Source organism: Bombina bombina, chromosome 6, assembly GCF_027579735.1.
Source record: "Bombina bombina isolate aBomBom1 chromosome 6, aBomBom1.pri, whole genome shotgun sequence".
Taxonomy (NCBI): domain Eukaryota; kingdom Metazoa; phylum Chordata; class Amphibia; order Anura; family Bombinatoridae; genus Bombina; species Bombina bombina.
The window spans coordinates 710,037,254-710,057,368 of record NC_069504.1 but is presented as its reverse complement, the minus strand read 5'-3'; the positions used below and the strand labels follow the sequence as shown (position 1 = coordinate 710,057,368).

General features: G+C 41.5%; 2 protein-coding genes across 2 annotated transcripts in view; one reads left to right on the top strand and one right to left on the bottom strand.

Moving 5' to 3' along the window:
• Window positions 1–20,115, top strand: part of LOC128663515 (golgin subfamily A member 6-like protein 22) — a 274,060-nt gene that overhangs the window by 22,403 nt on the left and 231,542 nt on the right. The gene's annotated exons all lie outside the window — the stretch shown is intronic.
• The window catches only part of DOCK6 (dedicator of cytokinesis 6), a 360,578-nt gene that overhangs the window by 212,815 nt on the left and 127,648 nt on the right, over window positions 1–20,115 (bottom strand). The window contains 4 exon segments of the mRNA XM_053717880.1: window positions 3,689–3,851; window positions 15,976–16,069; window positions 16,243–16,367; window positions 17,476–17,629. Coding sequence (XP_053573855.1) covers window positions 3,689–3,851; window positions 15,976–16,069; window positions 16,243–16,367; window positions 17,476–17,629 — 536 coding nt within the window.

The following is a 20,115-nucleotide window of genomic DNA, read 5'->3' as shown; positions in this document are numbered from 1 at the left end:
ACCGCAAAACTCGTAATCTAGCCGTATGTGACAAAAAAACAGAATTTATGCTTACCTGATAAATTACTTTCTCCAACGGTGTGTCCGGTCCACGGCGTCATCCTTACTTGTGGGAATATTCTCCTCCCCAACAGGAAATGGCAAAGAGCACAGCAAAAGCTGTCCATATAGCCCCTCCTCAGGCTCCGCCCCCCAGTCATTCGACCGACGGTTAGGAGAAAAAAAGGAGAAACTATAGGGTGCCGTGGTGACTGTAGTATATAGAGAGAAAAAAAATTCCAAACCCGATTAAAAAACCAGGGCGGGCCGTGGACCGGACACACCGTTGGAGAAAGTAATTTATCAGGTAAGCATAAATTCTGTTTTCTCCAACATTGGTGTGTCCGGTCCACAGCGTCATCCTTACTTGTGGGAACCAATACCAAAGCTTTAGGACACGGATGAAGGGAGGGAGCAAATCAGGTTACCTAAACGTAAGGCACCACGGCTTGCAAAACCTTTCTCCCAAAAATAGCCTCCGAAGAAGCAAAAGTATCAAATTTGTAAAATTTGGCAAAAGTGTGCAGAGAAGACCAAGTTGCTGCCTTACATATCAACAGAAGCCTAGTTCTTGTAGGCCCATGTGGAAGCCACAGCCCTAGTAGAGTGAGCTGTGATTCGTTCAGGAGGCTGCCATCCGGCAGTCTCATAAGCCAATCGGATAATGCTTTTCAGCCAGAAAGAAAGAGAGGTAGCAGTAGCCTTTTGACCTCTCCTCTTACCAGAGTAAACGACAAACAAAGATGAGGTTTGTCTAAAATCTTTTGTTGCTTCTAAATAAAACTTTAAAGCACGAACTACATCTAAATTGTGTAACAAACGTTCCTTCTTCGAAACTGGGTTCGGACACAGAGAAGGAACAACTATTTCCTGGTTAATATTCTTGTTGGAAACAACCTTAGGAAGAAAACCAGACTTAGTACGCAAAACGACCTTATCTGAATGGAACACCAGATAGGGTGGATTACACTGCAAAGCAGATAATTCAGAAACTCTTCTTGCAGAAGAAATAGCAACCAAAAACAGAACTTTCCACGATAGTAACTTGATATCTATGGAATGTAAAGGTTCAAACGGAACCCCTTGAAGAACTGAAAGAACTAAATTTAGACTCCAAGGAGGAGTCAAAGGTCTGTAAACAGGCTTGATTCTGACCAAAGCCTGTACAAAAGCTTGTACATCTGGCACAGCCGCCAGTCGTTTGTGCAACAAGACAGATAAAGCAGAAATCTGTCCTTTTAGAGAACTCGCTGACAATCCCTTATCCAAACCTTCTCGGAAAAGCATCGGGGTGCACCGGGACCTCTAGGAACTTGTCCATCTTGCACAATTTTTCTGGGATGACCAGATTGTCACAATCATCCAGAGTAGATAGCACCTCCTTAAGTAATGCGCGGAGATGCTCTAATTTAAATTTAAATGTCACAACATCAGGTTCTGCCTGCTGAGAAATTCTTCCTGTATCAGAAATTTCCCCATCTGACAAACCCTCCCTCACTGCCACTTCAGACTGGTGTGAGGGTATGACCGATAAATTATCATCAGCGCCCTCCTGCTCTATAGTGTTTAAAACTGAGCAATCACGCTTTCTTTAAAATGCTGGCATTTTGGATAATAAATTAGCTATGGAGTTATCCATTACTGCCGTCAATTGTTGCATAGTAATAAGCATTGGCGCGCTAGGAGTACTAGGGGCCGCCTGCGCGGGCATAACTGGTATAGACACAGAAGGAGAGGATGTAGAACTATCCCTACTTCCTTCATCTGAGGAATCATCCTGGGCAACCTTACTAAATGTGACAGAACTGTCCTTACTTTGTTTGGATGCCTTGGCACAATTTTCACATACATTTGAAGGAGAAATCACCTTGGCCTCCATACATACAGAACATGATCTATCAGAAGGTACAGACATGTTAAACAGGCTTAAACTGGTTAATAAAGCACAAAAACCGTTTTTAAACAAAACCGTTACTGTCTCTTTAAATGTTTAAACAGGGCACACTTTATTACTGAATATGTGAAAAACTATGAAGGAATTATCCAATATTTACCACAGTGTCCTAATGCACTCAAAGTATTGCACCCCAATTTTCAAGTCGTTAACCCTTAAAATACGGAAACGGAGCCGTTTGCAATTTTAACCCCCCTACAGTCCCAGCCACAGCCTTTGTTGCGACTTTACCAAACCCAGGGGGTATACGATACCAGTTGAAGCCTTCTAGGATCGTTTTCAGTGGATGCCAGACCCTCACACATGCAGCTGCATGTACTGTCCTCAAAAGTAACTGCGCAATAATGGGGCAAAAATGAGGCTCTGCCTACTATAGTGAAGGCCCTTCCTGACTGGGAAGGTGTCTTAACAAGTGCCTGGCGCTAAAAACGTTCCCCGCATTAGAAAAATGTGAAATTCACCTCAAAATGCAAATAATGCCTAAATAAAGCAATCGATTTAGCCCTACAAGTGTCCACCAGTTTATAGCCCAGAATAAGCCCTTTGTTCTAATTGAGTCTAAGAAAATGGCTTACCGATCCCCATGAGGGAAAAATGACAGCCTTCCAGCATTACACAGTCTTGTTAGAAAAATGGCTAGTCATACCTTAAGCAGAAGAGTCTGCAAACTGTTCCCCCCAACTGAAGTTATCTCAGCTCAACAGTCCTGTGTGGGAACAGCAATTGATTTTAGTTACTGCTGCTAAAATCATAATCCTCTTTTAAACAGAACTCTTCATCTCTTTCTGTTTCAGAGTAAATAGTACATACCAGCACTATTTTAAAATAACAAACTCTTGATAGAAGAATAAAAAACTACAACTAAACACCACATACTCTTCACCATCTCCGTGGAGATGCTACTTGTTCAGAGCGGCAAAGAGAATGACTGGGGGGCGGAGCCTGAGGAGGGGCTATATGGACAGCTTTTGCTGTGCTCTTTGCCATTTCCTGTTGGGGAGGAGAATATTCCCACAAGTAAGGATGACGCCGTGGACCGGACACACCAATGTTGGAGAAATACATCCACAGCTATATGGTGGGCAGTGACAATCTCCACTAGCAGCATAAAAATAGGAACGTCCAAAAATGAGACAAACAATGATAATAAGATGTTTTTTTACAAATATAAGCATTATTGCTAACATATAACACGGAATGATAATAAAAATAGGTTTACAAGCACTTCAATTGCGTACACTGAAGCAAAGTAGTATAGTGATAGCCCTGAAATAAAGTGTCAGTAAATTTGTTCCAAGTGTTGCCTTGTGTACTTGTACCAAAGGGTTTCAGACCTGTTCTAGTCAATGAAAGAGTTAAATCAACAATGTGATGGATTTACAGGTTATTGGTTTGACCCCTTGTGTGCCTGCTTGTTCAAGGTAATCAAGAGTTCACTGCTCTAATAATTAAGTTATTAAATTCCAGCTGCAATTCAATGTGGCAATCAGTGGGTTAAATCATTGCTGCAAGTGTGTTATGCTGCCACTATTTAAAAGGCAATCAAGGGGTTTAATCAGTGTTATTTTGGTACAGTAGTAATTAATGTGGTAAACCAGTGCTGTGGTAAATTAGAGCTGCATTGTATACATTTTATACCACAAAGATATCAAGAAATATATTATATCATACTGAGAGTCAGTAACAGGAACTTACCGATAAGATGTGTGCGGTGAATAAACTTCGCGCGGGGGGAACTCCAGCACCTCCTTGGTGGGACGCACACGAGGATCTGGATACGGTTTGATATGACGCAGCTCTGGAGATAGACAGAACTGGAGGGTCTCGGGAGCAGGGGAAACATCAATCTTCAGCTTGGCTAGGAAAAATAATAATTTGAGATATCTGTGAGCATGTACACACACACATATATAGATAAGAATATATATGAATGAAATGTAAACATCTGTTGCTAATACTAATAATGTGCTTTGCGGTACAACACAAGTGGCCACAGGAAGCTGTCTGGAACTTTGCCCAGTAGATTGAAGAAGTCAGAATGTGTATATACACACAAAGCAGAAATATATAGAGATTTTTTTACTATTGGTAGTAGTAGGGTGTAGTTATGCATAGGCCAACTAGGTCTGTGCCTAGGACAGCATGATTTAGGGGGAGCAGCAAATACTGAGAGGTAATTCTAAGCCATGATGACATCCTACCCTTATATAATAATGAACCCTGGTTGTCTAGTGCAAATTCATGACTATCTCATGTGACTCTGCCCTGTGGCCGTGTGAGCTAAGATTGTTTGGGCAAAGGGTTAAAGGGACATGAAAACCAATTATTTTCTTTCTTGATTCAGATAGGGCCAGTGATTCTAAACAACCTTTCAATTTACTTCTATTATATAATTTGTTTTCTTTTCTTGATATTCTTTGTTGAAAACGATACTTATGTAGACTCAGAAGGTGCTGATTGGTTGCTGCACATGTATGCCTCATTTAATTGGCTGACCAATGTGTTCAGATAGTTCCCAATAGTGCATTGCTGCTCCTTCATCAAAAGCTACCAAAGCAAATTATATAATAGAAGTAAATTGAAAAGTTGTTTAAAATTGTATTCTCTAAATCATGAAAGAAAGATTGCGATAGAGCATTTTAGCACAATTTTAAATTTAAGTTTCAAAATCAAACATACTTTGTTCTCTTGGAATCTTTTGCAGCAGCAATGCACTACTTGGGGGTAGATGGTGACTGATTGCAACACACATTTGTCTCTTGTCATTTGTGTTCAGCTAGCACAATGCATCTCTAGAACTGCCTTTACCTATGTGCTTAATCCATTTGAATGGGTTAAACACAATTGTATGCAAGCAATAGTGCAATATTAGAATTTTCTAAGAAATTAGAGCATTTTCCTTTTACTCTTTTATATCCCTTTAAGTGGTTATTTGAAAGCAAAAACACAAAATGCAGTTATGAGGGGATATATTAGGCAATATTACTAGATATCAGGAATTATTTTAGATACAATATTTATGTGCATAACAGAGTATCACAGAGTACCTCATACCCTAATGAGTTTTATCATGGTGCTTTATAGAGTATGGGAGGATATATCAGATCCTGTATTGTAGGGAAAACCTCTGATTCAGTATTGATAGGTTTCTGATTTCTTCTTAGAGAAATGATTGTATTATCAGAGGGTTTATCAGACACAGTATTACGTTAGGTAGTACCTCAGTATTAGTGGGCATTAGGGAGAGACTGGGTATAGTCTAATCCTTTAGAAAAGCTCATCAAGACTTGTTTCTACAAAATTCACTTTTAAAGTCTATGCACAATGTTTTGGTAAAATAATTTTATAAGCTTTTCTAAATACTGAAAATACCTATGAGAGCACCTCAGACAGGGGGGGGGCACTATCAGGAAGTACCACATATACAGTATTAGAGGGTACGGTACAACTATAACATGAAAAAAGGACTATATGGCAGTGATCTCTCCAGGAATGTTTCAATGGGTGCAACACCACCTGACTGATATTAATGACCACCCTGCTAAAAATGTAAGTCATTATTCAGGTAAAATTAGGTAACATTTAGATTTAATCACACAAATTATCATAAAATACATTAAATTAAGCAATTCATTTGTGGTTTAAATAGAATAAAAAGTATTACACTGCCCCCACCCAGCTACGTCATAATGACACCAGGCTGGCAAAATGTTCTGTGGAGAAGACTTGGTTTACATTACGGTCTCCCCTTGCATAAATGTGCTTCTTTTATTAAAATATATTTTATAAGTGAAACAAAAAAAAAAACCTCAGAGCAAACCAAAATTTAAAAAACAAAATTTATGCTTACCTGATAAATTTCTTTCTTTTGCGATGTACCGAGTCCACGGTTTCATCCTTACTTGTGGGATATTGTCTTTCCTAACAGGGAGTAGCAAAGAGAGCACCACAGCAGAGCTGTCTATATAGCTCCCCCCTTAACTCCACCCCCCAGTCATTCGACCAAAGGCCAAGGAAGAAAAGGAGAAACTATAAGGTGCAGAGGTGACTGAAGTTTTCAATAAAAAATACTTTCTGTCTTGATAGACAGGGCGGGCCGTGGACTCGGTACATCGCAAAAGAAAGAAATTCATCAGGTAGGCATAAATTTTGTTTTCTTTTGCAAGATGTACCGAGTCCACGGTTTCATCCTTACTTGTGGGATACCAATACCAAAGCTTTAGGACACGGATGAAGGGAGGGACAAGACAGGAACCTAAACGGAAGGCACCACTGCTTGCAAAACCTCTCTCCCAAAAATAGCCTTGGAAAAAGCAAAAGTATCAAATTTGGAAAAGGTATGAAGCGAAGACCAAGTTGCAGCCTTACAAATCTGTTCAACAGAAGCATCATTTTTAAAAGCCCATGTGGAAGCCACCGCTCTAGTGGAGTGAGCTGTAATTCTTTCAGGAGGCTGCTGTCCAGCAATCTCATAGGCCAAACGGATGATGCTTTTCAGCCAAAAGGAAAGAGAGGTAGCCGTAGCCTTTTGACCTCTGCGCTTTCCAGCATAGACAACAAACAAAGAAGATGATTGACGAAAATCTTTGGTTGCCTGCAAATAAAACTTCAAAGCACGAACCACGTCCAAGTTGTGCAACAGACGTTCCTTCTTAGAAGAAGGATTAGGACACAGAGAAGGAACAACAATTTCCTGATTGATATTCCTGTTAGAAACAACCTTAGGGAGGAACCCAGGTTTGGTACGCAAAACCACCTTATCAGCATGGAAAACAAGATAAGGCGAGTCGCATTGTAATGCAGATAGTTCAGAAACCCTTTGAGCTGAAGAGATAGCAATTAGAAACAGAACTTTCCAAGATAGAAGATTAATATCTATGGAATGCATGGGTTCAAACGGAACCCCCTGAAGAACATTAAGAACTAAAGTTAGACTCCATGGCGGAGCAACGGGTTTAAACACAGGCTTGATTCTAACTAAAGCCTGACAAAAAGCCTGAACGTCCGGGACATCAGCCAGACGCTTGTGCAATAGGATAGACAAAGCAGATATCTGTCCCTTTAAGGAACTAGCTGACAATCCTTTCTCCAATACTTCTTGAAGAAAGGACAAAATCTTAGGAATCCTGATCTTACTCCATGAGTAGCCTTTGGATTCGCACCAAAAAAGATATTTACGCCATATTTTATGATAGATTTTCCTGGTGACAGGCTTTCGAGCCTGAATCAAGGTATCTATGACCGACTCAGAGAAACCCCGCTTTGATAAAATCAAGCGTTCAATCTCCAAGCAGTCAGTTGCAGAGAAATTAGATTTGGATGCTTGAACGGACCTTGAATTAGAAGGTCCCGTCGCAGTGGCAGAGTCCATGGTGGTAGAGATGACATGTCCACCAGGTCTGCATACCAAGTCCTGCGTGGCCACGCAGGTGCTATCAAAATCACTGAAGCTCTCTCCTGTTTGATTCTTGGAGAGGAAATGGTGGAAACACATAAGCCAGGTTGAACGACCAGGGTACTGCTAGAGCTATCAGTACTGCCTGAGGATCCCTCGACCTGGATCCGTAACAAGAAAGTTTGGCGTTCTGATGAGACGCCATCAGATCCAATTCTGGTGTGCCCCATAGCTGAACCATTTGAGCAAACACCTCAGGATGGAGTTCCCACTCCCCCGGATGAAAAGTCTGACGACTTAGAAAATCTGCCTCCCAGTTCTCTACCCCTGGGATATAGATCGCTGATAGATGGCAAGAGTGAGTCTCTGCCTATCGGATTATCCTGGAAACTTCTATCATCGCCAAGGAACTCCTTGTTCCCCCCTGATGATTGATATAAGCTACAGTCGTGATGTTGTCCGACTGAAACCTGATGAATCCGGCCGAAGCCAGCTGAGGCCACGCCTGAAGAGCATTGAATATCGCTCTTAATTCCAGAATATTTATCGGTAGGAGGGCCTCCTCCTGAGTCCACAAACCCTGTGCTTTCAGGGAATTCCAGACTGCACCCCAGCCCAGTAGGCTGGCGTCCGTCGTCACTATAACCCACGCTGGCCTGCGGAAACACATTCCCCTGGACAGGTGATCCTGTGACAACCACCAAAGAAGAGAGTCTCTGGATCCAGATTTATCAGAGAAGATAAATCTGCATAATCCCCATTCCACTGTTTGAGCATGCATAGTTGCAGTGGTCTGAGATGCCAGCGAGCGAATGGAACTATGTCCATTGCCGCTACCATAAGTCCAATTACCTCCATACACTGAGCTACTGACGGCCGAGGAATGGAATGAAGAGCTCGGCAGGTGGTTGAAATCTTTGATTTCCTGACCTCCGTCAGAAAAATTTTCATGTCCACCGAATCTATCAGAGTTCCCAGGAAAGGAACTCTTGTGAGAGGAATAAGAGAACTCTTTTCCACGTTCACATTCCACCCATGAGATCTTCGAAAGGCCAACACTAAGTCTGTGTGAGACTTGGCTAGTTGGAAAGTCGACGCTTGAATTAGGATGTCGTCTAGATAAGGCTCCACTGCAATGCCCCGCGGTCTTAGGACCGCCAGCAGGGACCCTAGCACTTTTGTGAAGATTCTTGGCGCCGTGGCCAACCCGAAGGGAAGAGCCACAAACTGGTAATGCCTGTCCAGAAAGGCAAACCTTAGGAATTGGTGATGATCTTTGTGGATAGGAATGTGTAAATACGCATCCTTTAAATCCACGGTGGTCATATATTGACCCTCCTAGATCATTGGTAAAATAGTCCGAATGGTCTCCATCTTGAAGGATGGAACTCTTAGGAATTGGTTTAGGATCATGAGATCTAGAATTGGTCTGAAGGTTCCCTCTTTTTTGGGAACCACAAACAGATTGGAGTAGAAACCTTGTCCCTGTTCTGCTTTCGGAACTGGGCAGATCCCTCCCATGGTAAAAAGGTCTTCCACACAGCGTAAAAACGCCTCTCTTTGTCTGGTTTACAGACAATTGAGAAAGATGGAATCTCCCCCTTGGAGGAGAATCTTTGAAATCTAAAAGATACCCCTGGGTTACAATTTCTACGGGCCCAGGAGTCCTGAACGTCTCTTGCCCAGGCCTGAGCAAAGAGAGAGAGTCTGCCCCCTACTAGATCCGGTGGCTACCCCTTCATGCTGTCTTAGTGGCAGCAGCAGGCTTTTTGGCCTGTTTACCCTTGTTCCAAGCCTGGTTAGGTCTCCAGGTTGGCTTGGATTGAGCAAAGTTCCCCTCTTGCTTTGCAGCAGGGGAAGAGGAAGCGGGACCACCCTTGAAGTTTCGAAAGGAACGAAAATTATTTTGTTTGGTCCTTGTCTTATTTGACTTATCTTGGGGAAGGGCATGACCCTTCCCCCCAGTGATGTCTGAAATTATCTCTTTCAGTGCAGGCCCGAATAGGGTCTTACCTTTGAAAGGGATGGTCAAAAGCTTAGATTTTTATGACACATCAGCCGACCAGGACTTAAGCCATAACGCTCTACGCGCTAAAATGGCAAAACCTGAATTCTTTGCCGCTAACTTAGCGAGATGAAAAGCGGCGTCTGTAATAAAAGAATTAGCTAGCTTAAGAGCCTTAATTCTGTTCAGAATATCATCTAGTGGGGTCTCCACCTGAAGAGCCTCTTCTAGAGCCTCAAACCAAAAAGCAGCTGCAGTGGTTACAGGAACAATGCACACTATGGGTTGAAGAAGAAATCCTTGATGAACAAAAAATTTCTGTAGGAGACCCTCTAATTTTTTATCCATAGGATCAATGAAAGCACAACTGTCTTCAATAGGTATAGTTGTACGCTTAGCCAGAGTAGAAATAGCTCCCTCCACCTTAGGGACCGTCTGCCATGAGTCCCTCATGGTGTCAGATATGGGAAACATTTTCTTAAAAACAGGATGGGGGGCGAACGGAATACCTGGTCTATCCCACTCCTTAGTATCAATGTCCGAACTCCTCTTAGGGACCGGAAAAATATCAGTGTAAACAGGGACCTCTAGATATTTGTCCATTTTATACAATGTCTCTGGAACTACAATAGGGTCACAATCATCCAGAGTCGCTAAAACCTCCCTGAGCAATAAACGGAGGTGTTCTAGCTTAAATTTAAATGCCGTCATATCTGAATCAGTCTGAGGGAGTAACCTTCCTGAATCAGAAATCTCTCCCTCAGATAGCAAATCCCTCATCCCTACCTCAGAACATTGTGAGGGAGTATCGGATACGGCAACTAAAGCGTCAGAAGGTTCAGCATTTGTTCTTAACCCAGAGCTACTGCGCTTCCCTTGCAACCCTGGCAGTTTAGATAAAACCTCTGTAAGGGTAGTATTCATAACTGAGGCCATAGCTTGCAAGGTGAAAGAATTAGACGCACTAGAAGTACTTGGCGTCGCTTGTGCGGGCGTTACTGGTTGTGACACACGGGGAGAACTAGATGGCAAAACCTGATTTCCTTCTGTCTGAGAATCATCCAATGCCAAACTCTTATAAGTCAAAATATGCTGTTTGCAATTTATAGACATATCAGTACAAGTGGGACACATTCTAAGAGGGGGTTTCACAATGGCTTCTAAACAAATTGAGCAATGAGTTTCCTCAATGTCAGACATGTTGAACAGGCTAGTAATGAGACAAGCAAGCTTGGAAAACACTTTATTTAATGAAAAAAAAAACACAATTTTCAAAAACGGTACTGTGTCTTTAAGAGAAAAAAAGACATACACAAACTGCAAAAATGCTTAAAATTGCCTCAAATTTTCCGAAATTTTTACAGTACATCCACTAAGTTATAGTAAGATTGCACCACAAATATCTAAGCAATATACCCCCAAATAAAAAAAAAGGATTGACAAAACCGGTAAAAAAAACCTCTCAGCACCTTGCCACAGCTCTGGGGCGTACACAAAAACCTTTTTTTTTTTTAAAGCCATGTGGGTTATAAAAACCCTTAAATAAGCCAAGTGTACCCTCAAACATATGTCCCATAAAACACAAACGTTTGCCCAATATATTATACACAAACTGAGTGCCCATAAGATTAGCCCTGTAAGTAAGCTAGTAATGCCCCTTATATAACTAGGATTACTGCTTACCCTTCCCCTAATGGGGAAACTGTCAGCCTTTCTGAGTTAACACAGTCTCTGCAGAAAAATGACTGAACATACCTCATTGCTGTATAGCAAGAAACCGTTCCTCACACTGAAGTTTTCCTGTACTCCTCAGCTTCTGTGGGAACAGCAGTGGACCTTAGTTACAAATGCTAAGATCATCATCCTCCAGGCAGAAATCTTCTTCTATGTCCTGCCTGAGAGTAAATAGTACAACACCGGTACCATTTAAAAATAACAAAAACTTGATTGAAGATAAAATAAAAACTAACAGTTTAACACCTCTTCTCTTTACCCTTCCAGCTTAGAGCCAGCAAAGAGAATGACTTGGGGGTGGAGTTAAGGGGGGAGCTATATAGACAGCTCTGCTGTGGTGCTCTCTTTGCTACTTCCTGTTAGGAAGGACAATATCCCACAAGTAAGGATGAAACCGTGGACTCGGTACATCTTGTAAAAGAAAGAATCCACATCACTAAGCAGAGGTCAGAATTATGTTATCTATGAGACAGGTGGATTATATTAAAATATTCTAGGGGCAAATATTATCATCATTGCAGACAGACAGTTTTGCAAGTAATGAACCTGTCTGCCTGCAATCTCCACTTGTGATGGGGCATCGCATGGCTGTATTTAACATTGCACAAGAGGCTTTAACCAATTGCGCTAGAGCAGGGCATGTCAATCACCCAGAACGAGAGAGTGTTGTGGTGATTTAGCCATCTTTGAGGTGGCGGATCGGCAAAAGAAGCGGTTTCTGCTTCTTAAATATGTGGCTGCAGGCTCACTCATGCGAGCCAGTGGCTCATAGTCTTAAAAGCTGTGAATGCAGCTTAATACATTTACCCCTTAGTCAACTGAAACATTTAGATATTCCCCTTCTATCACTACATCTGTCAGTGGAAATGCTACTGGCAGAACAGGTCTGTCTTACTGACAGGACAGGTTTGTCACATTATATAGTGTCACATTAAATAGTGTGGCGACCTCACTATGGTCTCTTGAAAGGAGTTATGTTTCCACAAAGAATACTGTGAGAAAGAGGTAGTAAGGAAGAAGTAAATTAGAAAGTTATTTATTTGAGTATATAATATCTGAATCATAAAAATTTGACTTCCATATCTCTTTAAAAGGACATGAAATGCATTTTTAATAACTTTCGAATGTACTTCTGATATCAAATTTGCTTCAGTCTCCTGGTATCCTTTGTCAAAATAGCAGAAATGCACTACTGGGAGCTAGCTGAACACACTAGATAAGCCAATGGCAAGAGGCATATATGTACAGCAAGCTCCCAGTAATGCATTGCTGCTCCTGAAACTACCTAGCTATTATTTTTAACAAAGGATACCAAGAGAATGAAACAAGTTAGGTAATAGAAATAAATTGGAAAGTTTAATTTTGACTTTTGTAATGAGTCACATGCCCATATGATCACCATGGCAACAGTGATCACTTTACAGTACCATAGGCACACAGAAGAAAATCATTGGGGGTTGGGTAGCACTCATTTTGCAATCCATATTACGAGGTATCGTATTTCAAAGCACTCACCAACCACTTTAAAAATCAAACTTTTCTGTGGCTTCCCAGCTTTCAGTAACAATTATATGATTTATACCTCTCATTTTTGTGGTCTAGTGAATCTCAAGTCTTGATTACTACTGTCTCACTAGCCAAATAAGTGGTTACATGTGCTGAAAGGGATATTAAACACTTTGAGACAATATAAAATGATACATTGTATATATATATAAAAAACTCTGCAATATACTTTCATTATTGTTGTCCCCTTTTCCTGTAATTCCAGACTAAAATTGTGAGCATTTCAGTTCCTGTTAAAAATGCAAGTGCAGAACATTATTATATCTGAAACAGCCATTGGCTGCACACTCTAGTGACCTATTTATAACTGTCCCTTATTGGCCACAGAGAGAAAGTAACCTAAGTTACAACATGGCAACTCCCATTGTTTTATAGACATTTTAAACTTATTTTATCACTATTTAAACAACTAATGAAACTTTAAAAAATAAATCTACATGTAATTTCCTGACTAATCTTCTTTTTGAATGCATCATTCTATCTAGTATGTATTTAGTGTTAAATGTCCCTTTAACTGTCGAGTGATCATGGTAGTAAAAATCACCTGTCAAAAGCCTTAATTTGTTATTGGTATATATGTACAGTATATATAAATATGTGAATTTTTATTTCAGGCAACATATTTTTATGGTGGTGTTTTTATGTGATTATCTTTTTCTACAGTTGAGTTTGGACAGAGCAGGCGTATACATATAAATATTGTCAAAATGATTTGTCACCCTTCTGTGGAATTCTGAATTTCGTACTATTAATCCGAATCCCCCTTTATTGATGTAGGTGCGGAGTAGCTAAAGGAGTCCACTGCAACCTCCTCTTCATGCCTGATCTGATGTTTTTTTTGGAGCATGACATTTATGAATGTATTGCTGTGTACTTGCTTTTCTTCTGTTTTGTTGTTTTTTTAGCTTTTTAAACTTTTAAAGTTGTTGCTGCAGATTTACAAATGATATTGTTTGGGCATGTAACATAATAAAAAGGTGGATGGAGGCCTCTGATGTGAAGCATGACGTTTTGGGCAATTAACTCATTAAAAGGAGTTGGTGGGGACTATGCATCTCCGATTTTTTTTTTTAACATATAATTTGGTGTTGCTGGGACATGGACCTATTGGGTCCCCTTTTTTGGCATGAAACTTAAAACATGTATCTGGTGCAAGCTCTTATGCTTTGAGGACCTGCTCCTGATGTAAGCTCTCATGCTTTGTGATGTCATTTGTAATAAGGTTACTAAGTGCTCCTGATGTAAGCTCTCATGCTCTGTGATGTCATTTGTAATAAGGTTACTAAGTGCTCCTGATGTAAGCTCTCATGCTCTGTGAAGTCATTTGTAATAAGGTTACTGAGGTACGTGCTCCTGATGTAAGCTCTCATGCTTTGTGATGTCATTTGTAATAAGGTTACTAAGTGCTCCTGATGTAAGCTCTCATGCTCTGTGAAGTCATTTGTAATAAGGTTACTAAGTGCTCCTGATGTAAGCTCTCATGCTTTGTGATGTTTGTCACGGATTCCAGACAGCTAATGCTACCCCCAACCCCCCTACAACCTCACCCCTGTTGTTTCTCAGTGGTTTTGGGCTACTCAGAGCAACCACAATCTCTTAAAGCTTTTGTTTGCTTCTTTTTTTTGAAGAGCTGGTGTATGACCAGGAAAACACTCCTAGGCTTGACGGGCTCCTGGAACTCCCAGTTGGCCGCCTCACAACCGACACCCGCCTAACTCCTCTCAGGCTGGCCGAGCTCCTGGAACTCCCGGTCAGCCACAGGACAGCAGGACACCCGCTAACTTTACCCCTGGTCGCTCCAGCAGCCCTTTGCCCCAGAGCTCCGCTCTTTTGGGGATTGGTAGCCCCTAGGGAGGACAAGAGCTGTGGCAATTATCGGAGGGGAGCTCCTTTGGGAAATGGGGGTTTTGGACACCCCTAATCCCATAACTTCAACGGACTGTAACTCCGGTCCCCAGTAACGAATCATGCTGATTTTTTAACTGTGGCATCTGGGGACCGAGAGCTTTAAAGTGCCGCCGCTCCACCGGGATCACCCCGAAACCACCACCCCTAGGTATTGGGATTATGTGAGACTGTGGCTCCTATGGAGGTGCCGGGCTGTCTGAAGGGGCGGGAATGGCGGGAAAACTGTGGCATTGTCTTCTGTTCTTATCAAGATGAGCTGTCTGTATAAAAGGAGTGTGTGTTTTCAATAACATCAGTTCTATTTTTCACCTGAATGCTAGTCTGTCTAGTTATTTGGGTGGGCTCCAGCTAAAATCACTTTCCTGGGCTACATAGCAGCCTGTTCCAGGCAGAGGAAGGACCCTCAAGTAGAGCTACCCAGTCTGGGTAGCTGGAGTCTGCCACAGGGTGGGACCCTGAATACTGGTGCTCAAGGGAATCAGGGGTGGCTACAGGCTGTGGTCACTTGCCAGCTACATAGCTGCAGTCGGCATGGAGGAAGCAGAACCCGTTTGCCGGAGCTACCCAGTCAGGGTAGCTGGGGGTATCCGTCACATTGGTGGCAGCGGTGGGATTTCCAGTGTGTCATTTTAAAGCTCTCGGCCCCCAGATGCCACAGTCCAAAAATCAGCATGATTCGTTACTGGGGACTGGAGTTACAGTGGTAGCCGGGGGTATCCATCACAATGTCATTTGTAATAAGGTTACTGAGGACGTGTTCCTGATGTAAGGTCTCATATTTTGATCATACAGGTTGCTGGAAATATACCTTTGATGTATAGGTTGCTGGAGATATACCTTTGATGTATATCTATAGGTCTGGAAATTTCTAATAGTCCACTAACCCCAGACTAATAAGAAAATTGAAATTTAAGCTATATTTATTTAACATGGAGTGACTGGTAACCTTTCCCCTGATTGATAAAGTATAGTGATATTTTCCACCCTGTATATATCTTATTAAATAAAAAGCATCTCTTTAATTAAGAAATAAGTCAAAAACATTACAATTAGTGTGTTTGCTATGTAGTTTTTTATTACATTATTATTAGTAGTGCGTGTAAAAGAAAAGAAGGACACTATTCGATCCCATATTAGTTGTATTTCTCAGATAAAATATTAGCGAGTACCTGAGACTACCTCAAGCCTAGCATTAGTCTGTACCAAAGTGTATCAGACAGCACCTCAGGCACAGTATTGGTGGATATTTGAGATTACCTCAGGAAGTGTGAGCTTTAATAAGCAAATCAGGCACAGTATTTGTGGGTATCAGGGAGTGCCTTGGACACAATACTCAAGGGCTATCGGGGAGTTATTTGTACGCATTGTAAGTACCTGACACAGGACGCAGTCGACGTAGAACAGAAGATGGTCTCCTCATATCTGCAAGGAACTTGTACAGATCTTCATCACTCAGACGATCACCTTCCTGACATATGAAAATATCACAAAACACATAGAATATCACTGCTCCCTTGTATAATATATCTTTAGTAAGTCGCTAAATAAATATTTATCAGTTGAAGCTTAAACAGTTCCTAGTATCACAATAAAATTACTTAAATATCGTTTTAAGAATATTCCTGCTAAAAATATTCTTACCTGTTTGAAAAAGTTAGTGACTGTGAGAGTAGCAGGACGGAAGGTGGTAAAGCCACACATTTCATCTCCAACACTCATTCGTTCAAAAGCTTTCTTCTTCTTTTCATTCCATGTTCCTTTGCGCTCTGAGGATACGTAAAGACGCGGTTACAGGTTTTAGCTAGGCCCTATCTGTGTTTAAATACAGTGGCAGACAAAGGTCAAAGGTTCCTTGCAAGTTTAGGCACTGTGACACTATGTAGATTACATGTTCAAAAAATTTGATCAGTTTTCACCTGTGATAAAGTATCACCCTGTAGGAAGCCCACTATCTCGGCCATGTTTGTGTCAGCCTGCATTGTGAGGTTACCAGTGAATAGTCCTAATTTTACAACATATATCATTCACTTTTTCTACTAAATCCCTCTCTCATTTTTTCCTCTGGAGCCCATCTCTCTGATATGTTCAGTCCTCCGCTTATTACTTTAAAGGAATATTGTAATGCAATAATAAAATGCTTTGATTTGTTTCAGCATTTTATTATTACAAATGTTACCTGATAACTGTGTTTAAAAAATGCAAAGGGGTTAAACACATTTAAAGTCTCAGTCTGGACCCAAAATACCTCTCTTCAGCATGACACAGCCCTGGGCCAATCAGAAGCAGCATATGCATTTAGCTGTCAATCACCACCCATATCCTGCTCAGGACTGGCATTTGAGCACATCTATTTTGTTAGTCTAATTATGTGTTCAACACCTTTCCAAGAGCTACAGTTACCTGTGAACATTCATGTAATAAAATTCTCTAACAAATTTCCCCCATGCTATTGTTACTTTACATATGAGCCATTACTTGCACTTCCCTTCCTGTGCTTTACCATACTTCTAACAGGTTCCCCAACTCCCTTTCATATCCGAGTTTCTCCCTCTGTCATTAAAGGGACATAAAACTTTTATGATTCTGATTAAATTTTAAGAGACTTTTCAATTTAAATTTGCTTTGTTCTTTGGTATCCTTTGTTGAAAAACATACCCAGATAGGCTCAGGCGCAATAATCCACTACGTGGAGCTAGATGCTGAGTGCTGGCTAAGCTAGCTCCCAGTAGTGCATTGCTGCTCTGGAGCTGACTTTAACTATTTGTTTCACCCCTTAAACAAATAGTTATGTGTGAGCAATAATGTAGTAATAAGATTCTTGTTCCGTATCCTCCATCCATACACACTAACACTACCATCTCTCTCTCCTCTCACCACTCTCCGAGTCAGAGTCCCTCTCAGTTGTTGCTGAACTGTTGACAATGTTCATCAGGTGAATGGCTGTCCAGGCAAATGGCATGCGGTAACGACCAAGCCGTGAGCAGAACTGTTCAGCTTGTGTTCGTAACTTCTCCACTTTTTCTTTGTTCTGAGGAGAGAGAGGAACTTAGCCATTTTGTTGAGGTGTATAATATTTATCATCTTGGGTTTTCTTAGAATTCTAAGGGTTAATTTCCCCAATAAAAATTGAACATTATAAAACTGACAGATGTATGCTGAAAGCCAGTCTGTGTATGTTGATTATATTTTGCGTAAAGCTCATTCATTACCACACTCTGGGTTGACTTTGCCTTCTTGCCAGAAGCTACACAAACAACCTTAAAGGTTATGAAACCCAATTTATTTTCTTTCATGATTCAGATAAATCATGCAATTTTAAGCAACTTTCCAATTTACTACTGTTATTTCTTCGTTCTCTTGGTATCTTTATTTGAAAAAACAAAATTTATGCTTACCTGATAAATTTATTTATTGACACAGTGAATCCATGGATCATCTCTAATTACTATTGGGGAATATCACTCCTGGCGAGCAGGAGGAGGCAAAGAGCACCACAGCAAAGCTGTTAGATTTAACCTCCCTTCCCTCCAACCCCAGTAATTCGACCGAAGGAAAAAGAGAGAAAGGAAGTAACACAAGGTGCAAAGGTGCCTGAGGTTTACAACACAAAAACCTGTCTAAACAGGGTGGGCCGTGGACTCACTGTGTCAAGAAATAAATAAATTTATCAGGTAAGCATAAATTTCATTTTCTTTCTAATGACACGGTGAGTCCACGGATCATCTCAAATTACTATTGAGAATCAATACCCAAGCTAGAGGACACAGATGGTAAGGGAGGGAAAAGACAAGGAACCTAAACAGAAGGCACCACTGCGTGAAGAACCTTTCTCCAAAAAGAAGCCTCAGCCGAGGCAAAAGTATAAAATGTATAGAATTTTGAAAAAGTGTGTAGAGAGAACCAAGTTGCAGCCTTGCAAATCTGTTCCACAGAAGCTTCATTTTTGAACGCCCAGGAAAAGGAAACAGCCCTCGTGGAATGAGCCATGACTCCCTCAGGAGGCTGCTGTCCAGTAGTTTCATAGGCCAAACGAATTATACTCTTCAGCCACAAAGAAAGAGAAGTAGCCGTAGCTTTCTGACCCTTGCGTTTCCCCGAGAAAACAACAAACAGAGCAGAAGACTGGCGAAAATCCTTAGTCGCCTGTAAATAGTATGTCAACGCACGCACCACATCTAGGTTGTGCAACAGACGCTCTTTATGAGAAGAAGGATTAGGACACAAAGAAGGAACAACAATTTCTTGATTAGAGGTCCTATTCGAAACCACTTTAGGGAGGAACCCTAACTTAGTACGCAGAACTACCTAATCCAAATGAAAAATAAGGTAAGGGGATTCACACTGCAACGCAGAGAGCTCCGAGACTCTACGAGCAGAAGAAATTGCAACAAGAAACAAAACTTTCCAAGATAACATCTTAATATCTAAGGAATACATATGCTCAAATGGAGCCTGCTGAAGAACTTTAAGAACAAGGTTAAGACTCCAGGTAGGAGTAACAGGTTTGAACACAGGCCTGATTCTGACCAAGGCCTGATAGAAAGGTTGCATGTCTGGTACATCCGCCAGACGTTTATGCAACAAAATAGACAAGGCAGATATTTGACCCTTCAAAGTACTTGCAGATAAACCCTTCTCCAGACCCTCTTGGAGAAAGGACAAAATTCTAGGAATCCGAACTCTACTCCAAGCGTAGCTTCTGGATTCACACCAATACAGATATTTACACCATATCTTATGGTAAATCTTTCTAGTTACAGGCTTACGAGCCTGAATCAAGGTCTCAATAACCGACTCCGAAAACCCCCGCTTAGATAGAATTAAGCATTCAAACTCCAAGCAGTCAGCTTCAGAGAAACGAGATTTGGATGAAGGAAGGGCCCTTGAAGAAGAAGGTCCTTCCTCAGTGGAAGTCTCCAAGGTGGAAGAGAAGACATCTCCACTAGGTCTGCATACCACGCCGGTGCAATGAGGATCACAGGTGCCTTCTTCTGTTTGATTTGACGAATAACCCGAGGAAGAAGAGTGAACAGAGGAAATAGGTATGCTAGACTGAAATTCCAAGGTACCGCCAGAGCATCTATCAGTACAGCCTGAGGATCCCGTGACCTCGACCCGTACCTCGGGAGCTTGGCATTCTGTCGAGATGCTATGAGATCCAGCTCCGGCTGTCCCCATTTGAGAATCAAGTTGGAAAACACCTCCGGATGAAGTTCCCACTCCCCCAGGTGAAAGGTCTGTCTGCTCAGAAAATCTGCTTCCCAATTGTCCACTCCTGGAATGTGGATCGCAGACTGACAGCAGTTGTGGGTCTCCGCCCACTGAATAATCTTGGCTACCTCTGTCATGGCCAAGGAACTCCAAGTTCCTCCCTGATGGTTGATGAAAGCCACTGAAGTTATGTTGTCTGACTGGAACCCGATAAACCGGGCTGAAGCTAACTGAGGCCAGGCCAGAAGAGCATTGAAGATTGCCCTCAGCTCTAGGATGTTTATGGGGAGAACAGACTCCTCA